Source organism: Chenopodium quinoa, unplaced genomic scaffold, assembly GCF_001683475.1.
Source record: "Chenopodium quinoa cultivar QQ74 unplaced genomic scaffold, ASM168347v1, whole genome shotgun sequence".
Classification (NCBI taxonomy): Eukaryota; Viridiplantae; Streptophyta; class Magnoliopsida; order Caryophyllales; family Amaranthaceae; genus Chenopodium; species Chenopodium quinoa.
This window is the reverse complement of record NW_018744936.1, coordinates 282,537-300,656: the sequence shown is the minus strand read 5'-3', so window position 1 is coordinate 300,656 and position 18,120 is coordinate 282,537. Positions and strand designations below refer to the sequence as shown.

Below are 18,120 nucleotides of genomic sequence, written 5' to 3'. Positions count from 1 at the left end.
ACATCCGATTGGATCCCATTGGGCCTCTGGTGGGCTGCCACGTGTCATTATACTACTAGGCCACGTGGCATACAGTATTTTTACCCTAAACAATTAGCCCTAGACGGGTGAATACTATGTGAAATTAATTAGTTAAAGTTTTATTTAAAGTGATCAAACAACACTAATTAATCAATTAAAGTTATATACTTAAGAAAAGAAAAGTGATTTATCTAACTATTCTCCTTTGTTTGCTAGATCTTTATTGTGATGTTTATGGACCTTTCTTCTTCTTCTTACCTCAAAGGCTTCAATGGAATCAATTAGGGTTGGAGATTATTTTGGAAGAGAGGAGAAAATTAGTATGATAGTAAAAGGGTTTGAGAGATTAGGGATTTCACAATGCTAGGGTTTTAATTATGATTTTCTATTGTGATTTGGGCTAACGAAGACCCCTATTTATAGGCGTAGGAATATAAGTTTAGGGTTTTAGAGTCGCGGCGTCAAGTGGCACGCGCAACTTTATGACTTGCGCTCGGCAGGCGCGCGCAACTTTGATAGTTGCATGCGGTGCGGTTTGCCTTATACAAAAACGCGTTTTTAAAACTTCCATAACTTTTGATTGCAAAGTCGGATTAAGAAAAATAAGATATTATTCGAAAGCTCTGAATGTCTACATTCCAATGCTGTTAGAATTAGGTTATAATCTGTTATGGATCAAAAGATATGGCCGTTTGAGCACAAGGGTGTCGGTTTTAGGGCCCGGTTTAGTATTTTGATGATAACCTCTTCGTTTTAACTCGGAATTAGGCTTTTATAATATACCGTTGGAAAGCTTTTTGAAAGGGATATCCATATGTATAGCCTGGAATGGATATTGGCTGGTTAAATATTCTGGTTGCCTCGGTTTTCTACAATGTAAGATATATCTGATCTAATCATTGCATTTGACTCATTTAGGTCCGTTATGAATCAAGTTTAAACATGTATGAGCACGTTTTAGGCCTAATTAATAATCGGATTAGGCTCTAAGATAATTTGGTCTCAAATACAGGTTTTAACTGACTTCCTAATGCATTTTGGAGTCCATAAACACTTCAACTTTGATCTAGCATGAAAAACGAGTTTTGGTAACATCATCGAACTTCCTGTCGGGACAAGAGGCCAAAAGTAGGTGTCTACACAATATAAACATAAAATGAAAATAAACACAATAGAAAAATCATCATCTCAAGGATGAGATCAATTTATTGAAAGCAATGAAAGGTTTTTGGGGCTTACCATCGGTAAGAACACCGGTGAAAACCCCTACAAAGATTCACAACTGAGACCTAGAGGAAAAGAGATGGTAGTGATTGAGAGAAAAGAGAATGAAAACCTTAATAAAAAAACAGAAAGAACCTAACAATGGAGGCTAAGAAAACCCTCCCAATAGAGAAATCCTAGAGGGAACCAAGAAAAACCCTCCCAAGGAGAAAACCTGGAGAGAACTTACAAAGTTGGATTTTTTTTTTTTATTAATTTTTTTTTTACAAGAAAAAGGATTTCATTAATGCAAGATAGTCAAGCGGCACTTACAAACAATTCCTAGGAAATCTAAAATTCCAACACAAGTACAAATCACCTTAGAACTAGTTACATCGCATATTCGATCAACGATCGCCTTATTAAAAAACTTCATCCGAACCAATACAATCTATGAGTGAAAATACTCATATGGTCTTCTGATGAATAGTTGTTTGCTTGAAAATACTTATATGGTCTTCTATATACTTCCGCTGAATATGAAACCCAAAATCGCCTTATTAAAAAACTTCATCCAAACCAATACAATCTATGAGTGAAAATACTCATATGGTCTTCTGATGAATAGTTGTTTGATTGAAAATACTCATATGGTCTTCTATATACTTCCGGAGAATATGAAACCCAAAATCTTCGATCTTCGACAGAAGAACAAAAAAAGAAATTAAGCCTAATAAAATAACCACCATCTTACAGATCCAATCCATTTATTGAAAGCAATTAAAAAGTTTTTTGAGGCTTACCACCAGTAAAAACATCGGTGGAAGCCCCTAAGATGCACAATTGAGATCAAAAGAAAAGAGATGAAAGAGAAAGAGAGAAAAGGAGAAAAGTGAAGGAAAACCTTCAAAAAACACAGGAAAAATCTAGCAATGAAGGCTAGAATACTCTCCCAAGACACAAATCCTAAAAGGAACCAGAAAAACCCTTCCAAGGAGAAACCTTAGAGGGAACGTATACAAAGTTGAATTTTAGATTAATAAAAGTAGTTCCATTTTTTTAACAAAACAATAAATATTGAGGGTACCTTTAATTTAAAACAAAAATCCACCAAAATGTTTTGTAAACAGTATGAACTTACAAAGGCTCTTTTACTAACTAAAAAAATTAAGATCAAGGGCCAACAATAATAAAACGACACATATACCACTGCTGCTAGAGAAATTTTTACAGTACACAGGAATATATACCCACCGTACCTTAATTCCAAATAATCTTGAAATTTCTATAGTTCTATGGATATAACTTCTAATTTACATTGAAAACATCCGGTAGCAGCGCCTGGAAAGCACTAACTAAAACAAATGTCCTTTAATCACTCTTGACATGAGTATCATGGTGCAAGTATACAAAGAGCTTCCTCAGACGATGTCACTCCAATTCATGGAGAGAATGTGAGGCTTGAGCCTTGAGCACACTTCCCTGCGATGCTATTGATGATGTGGAAGTTTACTTCCAGATTATGTCACCCAAAAATCTAAGAGCCGGGACGCCTCTGATCTCTACATCAACAAGTGGTGCCTGGATCAAAGTCAAGGGAGCGAGTTCAGGATCACTTTGTATCACATCAAGTGCACGCGTCTGATCCTGTAAAATTTTCAGATAACAAAAAAAATGCCAGGTTAGAACATGGATATGTATAACCCATTGATATAAAATCCGCAAGTGATAGATGTATATCAGAATAGTACCAAATAGGCAAATATAATTGGGGTAGCATTAAATTTAGCTATGCTATTTACCTAACATAGCATGGAAAGTTACAGTACCTTCAATCACCATTCACATGAAATGCAAATTCCGTTATTTTCATGACACCCGAACAAGTTCAGCAAATTCAAGGAATTATATGAAGTTACTTCCTATATGTAAATTAACATAGGAATTTAATTCCGATAGCCACAAAACAAGAACCAAGTTTACATTGAGCACACAAATGTAGTTAAAGGACCCTTCATTGTAACTTTGTAATAAATCCCTCCACCAACAAAAATCCTTGTATTCCTAATTTGGATGACAGCATTAAAGTTTACCAATTACAATGAGAAGTTGAAACCAATCAACCCCCTGTGAGATCGCATGGCAAAGAGTGAATGCATAAATGCAGTTATGTAATTATCCCCCAAACAATCAGTCATCTAATTATCCCCAAATTATCTTCTCCTCCCTCATTTCTACTAATCTGACACTGATGAGAAGTTTCAATGTATTTTGTCAAGTTTTGTTTAGGGAGTATCCAACCATTCTGATCACATGCCGAACACCGCCTGACTTAATTGCAGCACTAATACATTACCTATATAATTTTCCCCCCAAATTACCTTCTCCCCCCTCTTTTCTCTGATCTGATCTTCAGTCCATTACATACTCTCTCCACTAATCCCATATAATGTGGGCTCTTCCACTAAGGGTTTGATTGTTTCATCTTATTTTAACTTATTTCAGACAAAATAAGTTCAGATGAGTTAAGATAAAAATCAGTTCAGGCAAAAAAAAAAGCTCACAAGTTTAGCATAAATAAGTTCAGAAGTATAATATAAGTTCAGACAAAATAGGTTTTGTTTGGAAATTTAAACAATTTCACATTATATATTGAAACAAAAAATTTAGATAAGTAAGTTCGGACAATATGATACTTCCTCCATTTTTTTACTAATTCCACCATTTTGACTATTCACTATTCAGACATTCCTCTTTGACCATCTTTTGTGTTTTACATATGAGGGAAAGTATAGTCATCTTCGATCTTAGATTCGTCTTAATATATGCTTTCCAAGTATCAATTTTTTTTTATCATTTTTACTAAAAAGCAAATTAAAGATATTAATGGCTTGCATTGGCAAGCATGAAACTCTAGATGGTGCAATTAAAAAATAAAAAAAGGAGGAAGCACAAGTTCAAGTAAAATAATACTATAAGTTTATAGTTCAGACAAAATAATACAAATTTTGACAAGTTCAGATAATATCAGGTGAACAAAATAGAGCCTCTCACAATCTTCAATCTGCTTTATTATTTCTAAATTATCTACCAAAAAAGCCTACATTACCCAACTAAAACCCTTAAAATGTGTGTAACAGGAAATAATTATGTACCTTCCTCTTCATTGCACAGAATTTGCAATCCGATGCAGAAGGTGGCAGGAGCTGATTTACAATAAGCCTCTTGACAGGCACATTTTCCTTCTTTAGAGAAGCAGAGAGTCTGGCTGATTCATTAATGGCCATGACCTGCATTAGCAAAAAGAAATGGTTTATGTCTCCACCACAAAATTTACGATAAAGATTAAAAAAAATATACTAAAACTAGTAAAACAAAGATACACAATGGCACATGAAAATGTAGAAATCTAAAAACTGGCAAATACAAATTTCCCCAGAAGGGAAATGTATTTTGAAATAGAAAAAGAAAATTGGAGAATGCACACAGATATATGTGATCCCACCACTCAACTGGAATGCCATGCCATGTGGTCAAACACAAATAATCAATCAAACAAATAGAGAAGAATCTGCACATCACGACTACAAAAAAAATACCTTACAAATATAGCAAAAAGGAGATCAGAAGACAGCAATACTGGAGACTTGGCCAGAATAAACACCAGAAGGCAGAAAAGCCAGAAACAGCCAAAGATTTCAGAAAAGAAATAAAACAAAATACTAAGTGATTCGGAGAAACAAGTTACAGGGCCAAGGAAGGAAATGTTAGATCAGCAAGAGTTGTTTAGCCCTTGGAGAGGAGGGATGGGGTGGTTGATTAATACAATTATAAGCAAGACATTGGGTCACTGGAGAAAATTCATTTGGAGGGTCACTTCATACTTCACAGAGAAGGTGATTGAAAGCAGGGTAGAAGCTGAGCATCAAAAACAAATGGGTCCTTGCTAGGATAAGAAAGTATAAACTGCAGATCAAGATGCTTTTTTACTACACATAAGCTGCCATTTCTGCTCTGAAATGTTTTGTTTGCTGAGCATATATTTCCAAATCCACTTCAAAAATATTTAGGAAATGGATTTTTCTTTTAAGTGGGGTAATTAAATGCGTCAAATATGATGCCAAGAACAAATGTATACAACTAAATATCAAGAGAATACCTTTGATATGGAGCATCATGTACAGTAATTTACAGGTCAAATGAAAACTTATCAAAGACGATACAAAATGACAACAAAATGCTTTACACTAAAACCACATCCTTACCGTTGGAATAGTGACTATGACAAACTCTGTTGACTCAGTATCCCGAAATAGCTCTCGCACTTGAATCATTCTTTCACGTAGCTTCTCCAATTTGCCAGCCTAAAAATTCAAAAAGAAAGTAGGCACTCGTATACAGCTTATTCACAAGAAAAGGTAAAAGGAACTGACAACATAAAAGGCCAAGCTTACAGCATCCTGTTGAGGTGGCTGTTCTTGCCCAAAAACAGATTTAAGTGCTGAAGTAGCGGATGTAATTTTCTGCCTTAGCTGCACGTGAGAGGCAAATCGTTAAGGGGGAATAAGGAACTATTAGAAATGGGGAATAGGAACATGGCATACAGCAGCACTACAAACACAGCCGTTTTTTTTAACCCTCATCTATGTTTGAGACAGGCATTTGCCTTCTATATAACGGTTGGATTTTTATTTTAATATTTTCTGTGTACTAACTCAGTGGTTCAACCGTTCAAAACTTGGACCCTGCTAATAAGTCGATTTTTGATCCATTTTATGTAGTATTTTTAGTTCTCTTTTGTAGCCTTTTCTCTCTATTTTACTCTTTTCTAACCATATTTCTAGTTTATTTTCACTTTGTAGCGTTTCATTATATTTGTAGAATTTTTGCTACTTATTGGCATTTTTGTGGTTCCCTTGTGTTTGTCTCACATTTAGCAGGTTTAATGACCAAATGATGGCGGCTTAGCCCGCCAATTAGCAAAGAAAGACTTGCAGTGTAAAGATTCATCACCCCAGTCAAGGTGCGGCCTCTCCTGGCAACAAAAGAAGTTCCTGCCCCCTTGGTAGGATTTCTGATTTCCTAGAGAGTACTCTCCAAGTGTATGTTACGGCCTCTCCACCCTGCTACAGACCTTGCTGCCTCAGCTTGGCAGAATTGAAGAAAATCAGAGGCGCGGCCTCTCCATCTATTTGGAGAGCCCTCTCCTCCTGAGTGCTGAACATTCTGCCCCAGGAGGAGAGGGCTCTCCAAAATCAGAAAAAACTTTGATATCATTGTTAGCACTTTGTTCTACACCATGGATTGTGAGTAATCTCTTTGGCTAGGGGTTGGGTGAGACCCAATCAAGTCATAAATTAAGTAAAGTTGGGTAATTTATGTTCAATTTAGGTTGATCTTCATTTGTTCTTGAGCCGGTTAATTGCATGTGCATTTTGGTGGCCAATTTATACTTATACACTCCAAATCTTCCATTAAAAGATAGAGTTTGGTTGCAGACCTTTTCTGCATTTAGATTAAACTTCTAGCTTGGTTATGGTTTCATTTCTGTGTATGCCTTAATTGTGGTAATTAGGTGAGAAATCTCAATTATTTGTTTCTCATGCTTTCTCAAAATGGTGAAATCAATATCATGGCTAAGTTAAGCTTGTAATTGTTTCCCAAATTCTGATGTCTTATTAGTCTTCCCTTGTGGATACGATCCTTTGCTTGCCTATATACTTGCTATTTGGTAGTATAAGTTATTCAAAGTGTTTAATTGTCAAACAACCAAGCTAGCGCTTGTCAATTGACGTCGTTGACTAGGATTAATAAAAACCAACCACAATAACCAAAAAGGCTAATCAAGGCCTTCATATCCGACATTCCACAATTGGCCTCCGTAATTCTTATAATGCAATTGTGCCAAAAAGAGCAAAACAATGAAGCCCAAATCCAAAACCAGCATAACACAAGAATGCATAACACCAACAACCAAACTTTAACAAACATGCAAACGCAAAGAATGCATAACACCAACAACCAAACTTTAACAAACATGCAAACACACACGCCCCCGTAACCATTGACCGTCCCCAGAAAAAGTAAAAGCCAAGACTAGACAACACCCCCAAAACTAAATATACACCGGCTTCTATAGCTTATGAGTTATGAAAGGGGAGGGGGGTTGGGGACGATAGAAAGAGGTGACTACTCTTCCCGGTGAATACTCAAAATAATAGTTAAGATCAAAATCAGCAAGGTTTATCGGAGTGTTCATACGATGGCAAACCAATATGAGGGGTAGAGCGGTAGTGGTTAAAGTCCAACCTACCTTGGAATCAACCACCATCATACTCGAGTGGAAACCTGTATGGCCCCTATGAAGCTCTTGTTTCCACTTTGACAAAGGTGGGGTCATATCAATAGAAGAGCTACTACCCTCGACTATGTTACTTGGACTCATATACCCAAGACCAACACGTATGTGTCCATCTATTTTGTGAAAATTTTCCATTATTTTGAACTAAATGGAAGGTGTACAAGTGTCTTACCCGTGTCTGAGTGTCAAAAATCCAACACGAGTACTTGAGGTGAAATGAAGAGTCACATCCCTCAGTTTGGATTTAGTCATAGAGAGGGAGAGAGCGAAGCTCCTCAATGGAGCTACGGGGACCTAGCCAGTAGGGGTAGGTGGGTTGGTTATTAGATCCATTGACCTTGCCAGTAGGATTATTGTGCAACAAAGTTTTGATATTCATTCTCACTAAGGTTTTGAGCTTGCATAAAACTCCCGAAAGGCAGAATCACAATCAAAGAAGGAAAAAAAGGAAGTACTTACCCTATAATTGGGTTCGATAGACCCAATAGCATGCGAGTAGCGCGGCTTTATATCGAGGATAGTTACACTCGGAATCAAAGGCTCAATGGGAACACCCCACCATCTCGGTCAAATGAGAAGTGAGATGATACCAAGGGTGCCAACCCTTCACCCTCCAACTATACTTGGTTTACGACTAGTCTCCTCGATGAAGGAGCGGGCTATAAAAGCCTCAATGTTTTGGGCCCTAGCCCACACGGACTAACATATTAAGGTGATTCTCAAATTTTAAACTTTTCGTAATGATGGTCACCATTCCCCTACATTGTTTATCCCTAGACATCTTCGGTTTATCCCTTAGCTTTAAACACCTGTTCAAGAACATGTATTGTGAGCCAATCTCTTGGCACGCTCTTTGGTATTGTACGCGGGTTTAAATCAGTCAAAGATTTTTATTATTGGTGATTGAGGTTCGAATTCGTTAGTATTGGAAGTAGAGATATTGGTTTTTGATATCTTTCTTTTCCTAAACAAGCTAGCCATCTTAACTCCTTACTAATGAAAACAACAACCAATTAACAAATCACACTCCTCCAAGGCTCCAACTAATAACAACCCCCACGAACTACAATTCAACCACACTTATGACAATTTATAACAACGGTTTTTCACCATATACACCCGAATTTTAATTTAATTCACCATTTACCACTGAATTTTTTTAAATACACCATATACCCATGAGTTTTCACAAAAATGCACCATATACCCTTGATGACCACAAGATGAGTGGAGTTTGGTAAATTATGACACGAAACCACCCCAGATCCCTTCCCCTACCATTGAAACCATCGCCCAAACCCTGAAACAACCCTGAATCTCTAGAATCATGTCCGTATGATTGGTTTTCAGGGTGAGGAAAGGAGATCTAAGGTGGTTTCGTAGGTAGAGGAAGGGAGGTAGTTGGTTTCGGGGGTGGGGGAAGGGATCGGGGTGGTTTTGGGGCATAATTAACCCTAAAGACTGATAGTTCAAACATATGTTAGTAAATAAGGGTATCTAGTGCATTTTTCAAAAAACTCAGGGTATACAAAAAATCCATGGGTATATGGTGAATAAAAAAAAACCTTGAGGGTATATGATGAAAAACCAGTTATAACAATAATCCACAATCCCACGAATATAGTTCAATCTCAAAACAACAATGAAATTCCACACATTTAACCAAAATAAGAAAAAATTAACAATTCACTAGAAGAACCCTTGGGTTCAAGAGAAAAAGGTGAAGCAATGATGGAATTATATCTCTAGAGCATGAAAATACTACATAATTCATATATGTCCTTTTTGCTTCAGTGAACTTTGTTCTTTGCTTCAAATGGAGGTTGTGCTTAATTCTCTCCTTGCTGATGAGTGTTAGTTATGACACTCATAGGGTAGTTTTCTTCTTTGTTTTATTCTTGTTTTTAGCTTCTTTTGTCGTATTTTTAGGTGATAATGCTTGCTTTGCGTGCTTGTGTGTTAGTTTAGAGAAATGCGAGCTTTTAATGGTTTTATTATGTTTTACGCATTTCTTGTCTATTCTCTCGTTTCTCTGTTTGTTTGTCTTGTTTTGTAGGCGTGTCTCTGAGGTTCAAATACCGAGGAGGAAGCTTGACAATAGCTATGGAAGTCAACATAATCAAGTTCGGGAAGCTAGAGCACAAGTGACACAAGTTAGATGATAAAGCAAAGAGACTCGGATAAGTACCTTGGCAAAATTTGCAAGCTTGCCCAAGTCCTTGAAGTTGAAAAAATCAAGAAATGCCTTTAGATTGGGCAACTTCTAGCCCGTGCTCGAGTCCCTGCTACACCAAAAGCTACCTACAGTGTACCGCGCAAGATTTGAAGCAAGCAACTATATACCGCGCTTCAGGCACTAGTATTGTGACGCAGCACACTATGGTGCATTAAGGTTTCCGAGTTAAGGCACTCGTAGCGCGGTGCGCGCTGACCAGGGGTGCGTGGCCTGCGTTGTCCTGCGGTACAGTTTTTCATTCCTCGGGCAAGGCTCGGCCAGCTACCCGAGCCTAGAAATGGGTAGCTTGGCCAAGTTCCTTAGCGCGCCCACGCCATACCATCTTGCCGCGCTTTAATTCTTCTTTCTATAAATAGTTCGGGACTTCCCCTTTGTAACCTAACTTTAGAATACTTCATTTTTAAGTCCTCTTTCATAATTAGGCTTAGGTTGAGAGCTTCTCTTTCTAGATAAGGCTTAGATCAAGAGTAGTTTTAGAGAGAGAATGGTCGAAACATCAATAGAGAATTGAGAGATTGAAGATTTAAGTGTGGCTTTGGATATCTTCTCAACTATTCAATGAGCATTTCTTACTCTATCTCATCTTTATTGCTTTCTTTAATTACTTGTTGATTTAGTTTTGTTGCTGTTAATCTTCGAATTTGGTTGATTTTTTATTTCAATTGCTTGTTTGAATTGATGATGAAGTGAAGTGAGTAGTTTGCTTGCTAGGGTTTGGGTAAAGCATGCTTGATTGATTATTGTGATTAGTTTGGGGATATAGGTTGATTGATTGTTGATATTAAATTAATTAATGGAAGTCTGCATGTGATTAGTTTGATTAGGCCTTGATGACTAAACTAGAATGCATTGTGAATTCATTTGACATGGCCAATTGATTTTGGATTTGAAATTATTGATTGGTTTGATTTGTGATTCTCTTAATTTATGACTCTTAAAGGAAACCTAGTTTGATGATTAGGAGATAACTCTTCAATTCCAAATGATAGCTCTTACCATTAATCCTCATAACTATTATTTAGCTTGACTTTCCGCAAATTGGTGCAATTATTATGATTACATGTTTATCCCCATTCCCAAGTGTTTAGTTCGTTTGATTGCTTTTTTTTGTTGGTTGAGTTAGTGCTTGATTAATCTTCTCTAGCCTTTGACTTCGACCTAGCTTAGGCATAGATTCGAAACACTTAAGCACAACTGTTCCTTGTGGTTCGACCCTTGACTTACCGTTATACTTGTATATAAGTTAGTTAAGTGATATAAATTTTGTTTGACCTTAGGGAAGATTAGTCAAACGACCTATTTTTTTCCTTAGTCACTTGCTTGAATGTGCAAGAAATTGGGGATTTTGTGAAGATAATGTGTTGTAGAATGTGAATTTAGGAATTTTTGTGAGAAGATTTTAGAAGAAAGATGATGATTTGATAAAAGATGGGAAAAAGAACAGGGTTTGGAGAGTGATAAAAGGGGGGAAAGAGAATGTATGAGTGTAGTGAGAAATAATGAGTGAAGAAAGGAAAAAGAAATCAAAAGTCGATGTCTCTTCTTCCAATACTACAAAATTGTGAACTTCAACCCACCAATATAAAAATCTCCATAATAAAAATCCCTGACCAATTTCAACTCGCTCACAATAAGTTGAATATAAGAATAAAAATATCCACAAAATTCTATGACTAAAGAGCGTGTGCCAAGAGATTGGCATTGATGTTGGGGTGAGGAGGGTGGTGGAGAACTTCGAGTGGTTAGAGTTTGTGAACCATCAAGAGGAACTTAATCGGAAACCTTAAAGTTCCTTTCCACCCTATCCAACACCCAAATCTTCCAATAAGCAAATTTAAAATAACATTCGGAATGTTCAATGTCGAGAAAACCTTTGACTTTCACAAGGCTAGATCTAATACTTCCTCTGTTTCTTTTTAGTTGCATCACTTTAAAAATTGCAGACTCTTAGAGAATTTTTGGAGATGAGAGAGATAGAGAAAAAGAAAAAAGTAGACCCATGTGATAAGAGAGAGATAGAAAATTTATTAATTAAAAAGGTAAGTGATGCATCTAAATTGAAACTTCCTTTTTTAGAAAGTGATAGGCTTATAGCTTGCTTTTCAAAGCAAGATTTACGAAGTTAACAAGAGAGGAGATTAAAGTCATATACATTGTAGCAAGAACTAAGAGGGATTTTAAGGGGAATGTGAACATGGGCTACATATTCTTGAAGAGGTGTTTAAAGTTAAGGGAATCATAAATGCATCATTGCGAAAGCCTTCAAATTTAAAAATGACTTTAGTTTGATGGTCCATGTGGGTAATACTACTGTTTGATCATCCACTCCATTAAGGAGAAAAGCCGCCCCACCAAGTATAATTGGGGGTGATGGGTAGGCACCATTACTACCTTACCTCTCCTCACTTGACTGAAAAAATGGGGGCGGCAAGAACTTGGGTTGTTCCCTTTGAACCTTGATTGTGGGTGATTTTTCTCACCAATATAAAGCAAGCCTGCACTATTTTGACCCCGATTACAATTTGCCCGTACGTCAACACTCCAATAAACTTTGGTGACGTTGATCATAACTATAATTTTGAATATTTGACAATTAAGATAAAAAGTAGCCACCCGTTTTTATCATCCCCGCCTCCCCTTCATAATCCTTAGGACACCGCAGTGTCAATATCTAATATCTTGCTTTGGAGGTTGTTTGTGCTTAGCTTGGGGGTGTGTGGGTGTGCATTTTTGTTAAAGGTCGGTTGTTGGTGTTGTGCACTTTTGTGTTATGTTGTTTTGGATTTGTGCTTCATTGTTTGGCTGAAGATTACATTATGAGAATCCAAAAAAAAAAACAATTCAAGTAAGATAAATTAGGACTCCCTCCATTTCATAATAATAATAGGTCTGTCACAAAGTTTTAGAAATTTATAAGGTAGGGATGGTGAATATTATAATATAAATTATAGTTAGTAAAGATATAATTAATTGTTCGTAGGAGAGAGAAATAAAAAAAAATAAAAAAAAAATAGTATAAGTGGGATTAGTAATAGAGAGATAATAGAATATTTATACAATTGGAGTTAGTAGGAGAGAGAAATAATAAAATAGTATTGGATCTTTTCCAAATTAGGAAGTGTTGCAATTATTATGAAACAGATGTAAAAGGAAAATGATGCGATTATTAAGAAATAGAGGGAGTATATACAAAACACGTATAATCTAGTTAGGTAAAGCACTGTAGCCTAAGTTCAGAATGTTTATGTAATAGCATATAAATCTACTAAAGCTCATATTCTCTTTATTTTGCCTGATCCTAACTTATTGTTGTTGAATTGTTAGTTAAATTTCAAATATTAAACTTAATGATTTTTTTTTTTTTTTTTTTTGGGCTGAACTTAACTTATTTTTGAACTTTATATAGTTTTGTTTAACTAAGGCCATGTTCAATTCAAGCTTATGTAAGCAAAAATTTGCTAATTTCAAAAATGATAACATCAGTCAAAACCTTATTCGTATTTGAAAAGTACACATTAATATGTATCTAATGACATCTCATTCGGTAATTTTTTTTATCTTAAGGATTAGAGTTAACATAAGATCAAAGTTTGCATCTGGAAATTAAATTCATTCACACATAAGGTGAACTGAACATAGCCTAACTTTGCTTTAACTAAACTTTATTTTGCAAAGCTTTACTTCTTTACTTATATTGCATGACTTATTTTTATAAACTACAAAGAACAGAGCCTAAACAATTAATAATATATAGTTATTTACAATGGATATGGAACTTTTTTTCATCTCAAGCCATAGAGACAAAGTATCATAAAGCTTTATCTCTAAGCATGTTACTTAATGGCATACACCGAGCTAATTGAAATTGCAAATTCTACATCAAGAAGGTGATAGTCAGCATACATAGATATCATAACACTAAAGATACAAAGCTTAAAATATCTAGGCCAGACACTACATAGGAATACAAAGAATATGCCAAACAGACAATGTAATTGTAACCTGACAGACAGTTGATGATTTCCAAGTTAGCTAATTATGAACGCAAATAAAAAGACTTTGGACAGAGAATTAATGGCGTCACTAACTTCCAATGATATATCAATCAACAACTTATAAACGCACCTTGAGTATCTTACCAATGGAAGCATCTAAAAAGTCTGGTAGTGATAAGAGTCGCAATGTGTGACCCTGTTTAGAAAAGTAAAGGAAAGAAGATTCAAAAGGCAATGGTGAATAAAATAATACGCCTTAAATATACAATCACAAGTCTCAATGGGTAGCCATCAATGTTGACTACATATATAATAACTTTGACAATGAATTCTCGAATGCTGATAGATTTGGAACATTACAGAAATTTTAAGTATCTGTAGCAGCATTCTTGACTATGTATCATATATGTTAGCTGATCTCTAGGTCATTCTGCGACCACCTCTATGCTAATCTAATCTAGTCAAGGCCAGGTGCAATTTGCCTCTTTGATCCCATTTATCCGCAATGGTTCTGAACTCGTTATTTTACTTATTAAAATTGATTTTTCAGTTAAACTGCAATCAAATTGGTATTTCATTTAATCTATTCATATAAAAGCAAAGGGTGACACTTAAGTTATAGTACAATATCTCACCGTTGGAGCAGTGTCAAAAATAATCCGTGTGAACATACTATATTCTTGTGATTCTAGGAATTGCATCACCTAGTAAAAGAATTTAAAGTTTAGCAAGGCCTCAATAAAATGATATAACACTCGTGAATGAGAATAATACCAAAACTCTTGGAAGAAAAGGCCCAAAGATACATACTTTAGAAATTGCAAGAGCTTCATCTAAGCCAGGCGGTGGTGTGTCCAAAAGCTCCCCAAGTTTCAACTCTCCTAGCTTTGTTGATAAAAACAAACACAGCAGGTCAAAGATCAACCCAACAGATAAAGATTGACTTATTATTTGACAGAACCCTAAGGCCTAAACAGTCCTTTATCAATTCATTCCACAGTGAATATAAAAGGGGTGGGCAACAACTCAATCACAGCAACAGATAATATAAGATGTACCTGTTCGGCTAGCATGCCAAGCCCCATGCTGTCCATGAAATCTTTGACTCCAGTTCCTCCATTATTCTGACTCATACCACGGAAATCTTCCCTTGCCTTCTCTGGGTTTATCTGTCAGAATTCTAAAAATATTAATTTTCTAAGTGTAAGACACTGCCAATTTTGGTAAATTTTCACTTACAATACACACACTCACTGAAATAGTAGCATCTTTAAATTAGCTCCAATATAAGTACAGCAGTCATTAATACCTCAAGAGCAAACAGGGGAGAGTCCGGCCCTTCAACGGGCACCAGTGTTCCTCCAGTCAGATCCTACGATTGAAAATATTGTAATACATCAAGTAGAATATTAAATCATTTAAAGATTAACCAAATATTTTACATTAGAATATGATTTGTCTATGGCAAACCTGCGCAAAAGAATCACTTAGAGAATGAGCTGGATCAGTTGAAACCACAAGAGTAGGGTGCCCACTGTTAGCAAACTTCACGGCTAGTGACGCTGCACAGCTTGTTTTTCCAACACCTCCCTTACCTCCAAGCATGTAATACTTCCTCTTGGTCCCTGAGGCCATCTCATCGAAGCCAGATGAGGCTTCAGCTGGAGCAGCTACAGACCTCACTGACAAGGACAATGGTGAAACATCAACTCATCTTCCAAAGAAAAGATATAAGGTTGCAAAATAATTTGATAAACTATGAAACTCAAACTCTCAAAATACACATGATCTCTTTTAAACTTGTTTATTGGTAGTGAAACTAGTGTTACTGAAATACAATGTCCTACACTGATATCCGTGATAATTCATCTCCGGTAGCAGACATTTGATTTCTAGTTTCCATAACACATTTTACTCATATTTCTATACAGTAAAATTAAAGGTAACGGAAATCAACGAATAAATTTTCCACAAAAAATACACCCTCTTCAATTGCAGCACACTTTGGAGTCCGGACATCCCATGTAAAATTCCATGTAATCTTATTAAATACACCCTCATTACTCAATCAATCAATCAAAGTCTTAACCCCATAAGAGGGGTCGGCTACATGAACCAAAAGTGATTATCCTCGGTAGTCATCGACAAAAAAATACACCCTCATTCCTCATTACTCTTCCCTCAAATTATTAACTTACACTAACCGAGCCACCATCTCGTCAGCTTCCTTATCCCCATCTAATTGATACGTAATCTTACTAATAACAAATCTCAAATAATCTCTGAAATGTTTTGTTCACAATAGGGAAAATTGAGTAGGATGTGTTTCCTTTCCCTTCCTCAATTCATTCATATGTCACTTATTAAACCGTATATATTATCACTTAGCGAAAATATCCGAAACTCATCGATAAAAAATATACAATTAAGAACTCTTCACCCTTAAAAAAGCAAAATAGTAATAGAACAATTAAGGATAACCCTCTTGAATTCCTAGAGCACAAACAATAAAGAAAATGCTACTCCAACTTTCTATAATTACTTCAATTAAACTAAGCTCCTATTTCAATTTCCCAATTAATCTTTCAATCCAAACATAAATTATAACTAGTAGATAACATAATACAATATACACATCAAAAATCCAACTAATAGAAAATTGAATTAACTATGTAATTTCAAAATTAATTCATGCAACAACACAGAATAGTGAAAGAGCGAAAAAGATGAAGTAAAATTGAGAATTTCTGACCTTGAAAAAAGTATCGGTGAGAAGTTTTGCGGGCAAGGAGATGAAGGCAAGGGAGCTTAGAGGTGAAGATAGGGTTGAATCGTAGAAGAGGAAGAGGTATAGTGCGATTGGAAGGATGATGAGGAAATGCAACGAACGACATGGACGAAGCAAATGAACGGACGAAGGCACTCGCCATTTCTGCTGCTGATGAAGTTCAGAAGCTTTTTGTGTTGTTCGTATTCCACAACACACACAGGCAACGAGGGAAAGAGACAGAGAGAGTAGACGTGTAGTGGGTATTGACGTAGTTTGAGAATTTTAATCTACGTAATAATGGTAGAAATAAGGTGAAAAAAAATTATTAACTTTGACAAAGATATATGATAGAGAATCGGTAAAAATAATTTATATTAATTAAAAATAATATTAGTTCAATAATATCAATTGCATATAAGTAAAAATAATTTAAGTTCACCAAAAATATATAATTTTAGTTCAGTAAATATAATTTCATTCCAAAAATAAGGTGAAGTGAACGGGACTTAAGAGGGCGTATGAGAGGAAGTTCACACCAATATGGCATTAATTACTCTCATCATTAATAACAATGAATCATTAATCACAATGATGTGTCTGTTGGTATCAATATGACATCTTAAAATATCAACGGTCTTATTGGTATTTTTAGATCTAATATTAGTATAATTATTATACCACCGTGAGGTGTAAAAGTACTAAAAGACACTTATTATTGTCAAGTTGTCATTAATGACAAAAATAATTACTGATTTCGAATTATATTGAAAATGAAATGAAAATCAATCAAATAAAAAGGGAAAAGGAAATCATTTAATTTTTATCTTTTCACTAGTTTAATTGATTAGTTTGTTCATGGAAACTGGAAATGAATCAGTTGATCCTTATTCTCTTTCTTTTTGTTTGAGGAAATTAAAGGTAATTATTAATTTAGGTTTTTAAAGGGGTACAAATAGGTGAAAATCATTACCTCTAGGTAATGATAATTGTTAGTTAAATCTTCTAACCAAATACTTCTTCCGTCCCTTATTGATATTTCTAATATTTCAACAGAATTAAGGATTGGGAGTTTTTAGAATTCACAATTATTAGAAGTGCAAAAAGTGGAATTAGTGCATTTGTGTGGTGTACTTTATTGCTTTAATTAAACAATCAAAGTTTTAAAACTTTTGATAGCATGTCATTGTCAACTTTATTGATGGGTGTTCATTATTGCATTTTTCAACACAAAAGAAGAGAGAGTTTGGGGAATAAAAGTTAGAAATTAGGGTATTATGGTCCAAAAGCTAAGTATAGTCCATAAATAGAATGAAATAGAAATAGACACATCATTTTGGAACTCTTTTTAAGAAAAACATGGAAATCATTAAGGGATAGAAAAGGATGATACACCCAGGTGCACCATGCGCATGGTGCACCGGGTAAACAAAAAAAAGGCGGAAAGAACATATAGTGTTTGATAACGAACATACAACGTTTGATAAATAACATACCTTTGTTTGACAAAGAACATACCTTTAATATATTCTTTTTG

At 35.4% G+C, this 18,120-nt stretch overlaps 1 protein-coding gene across 1 annotated transcript; it reads right to left on the bottom strand.

Moving 5' to 3' along the window:
* Positions 1–2,356: 2,356 nt before the first annotated feature.
* Positions 2,357–16,863, bottom strand: LOC110706186 (ATPase ASNA1 homolog). The gene is made up of 11 exons (XM_021884082.1): positions 16,569–16,863; positions 15,287–15,498; positions 15,126–15,188; positions 14,875–14,985; positions 14,627–14,701; positions 14,452–14,520; positions 13,947–14,012; positions 5,679–5,756; positions 5,490–5,588; positions 4,380–4,514; positions 2,357–2,871 (listed from the first exon to the last, which is right to left on the bottom strand). Exons 1-11 carry the CDS (start codon positions 16,744–16,746, stop codon positions 2,734–2,736), a joined length of 1,224 nt encoding a protein of 407 aa, XP_021739774.1. The 5' UTR covers positions 16,747–16,863; the 3' UTR covers positions 2,357–2,733.
* Positions 16,864–18,120: the final 1,257 nt, after the last annotated feature.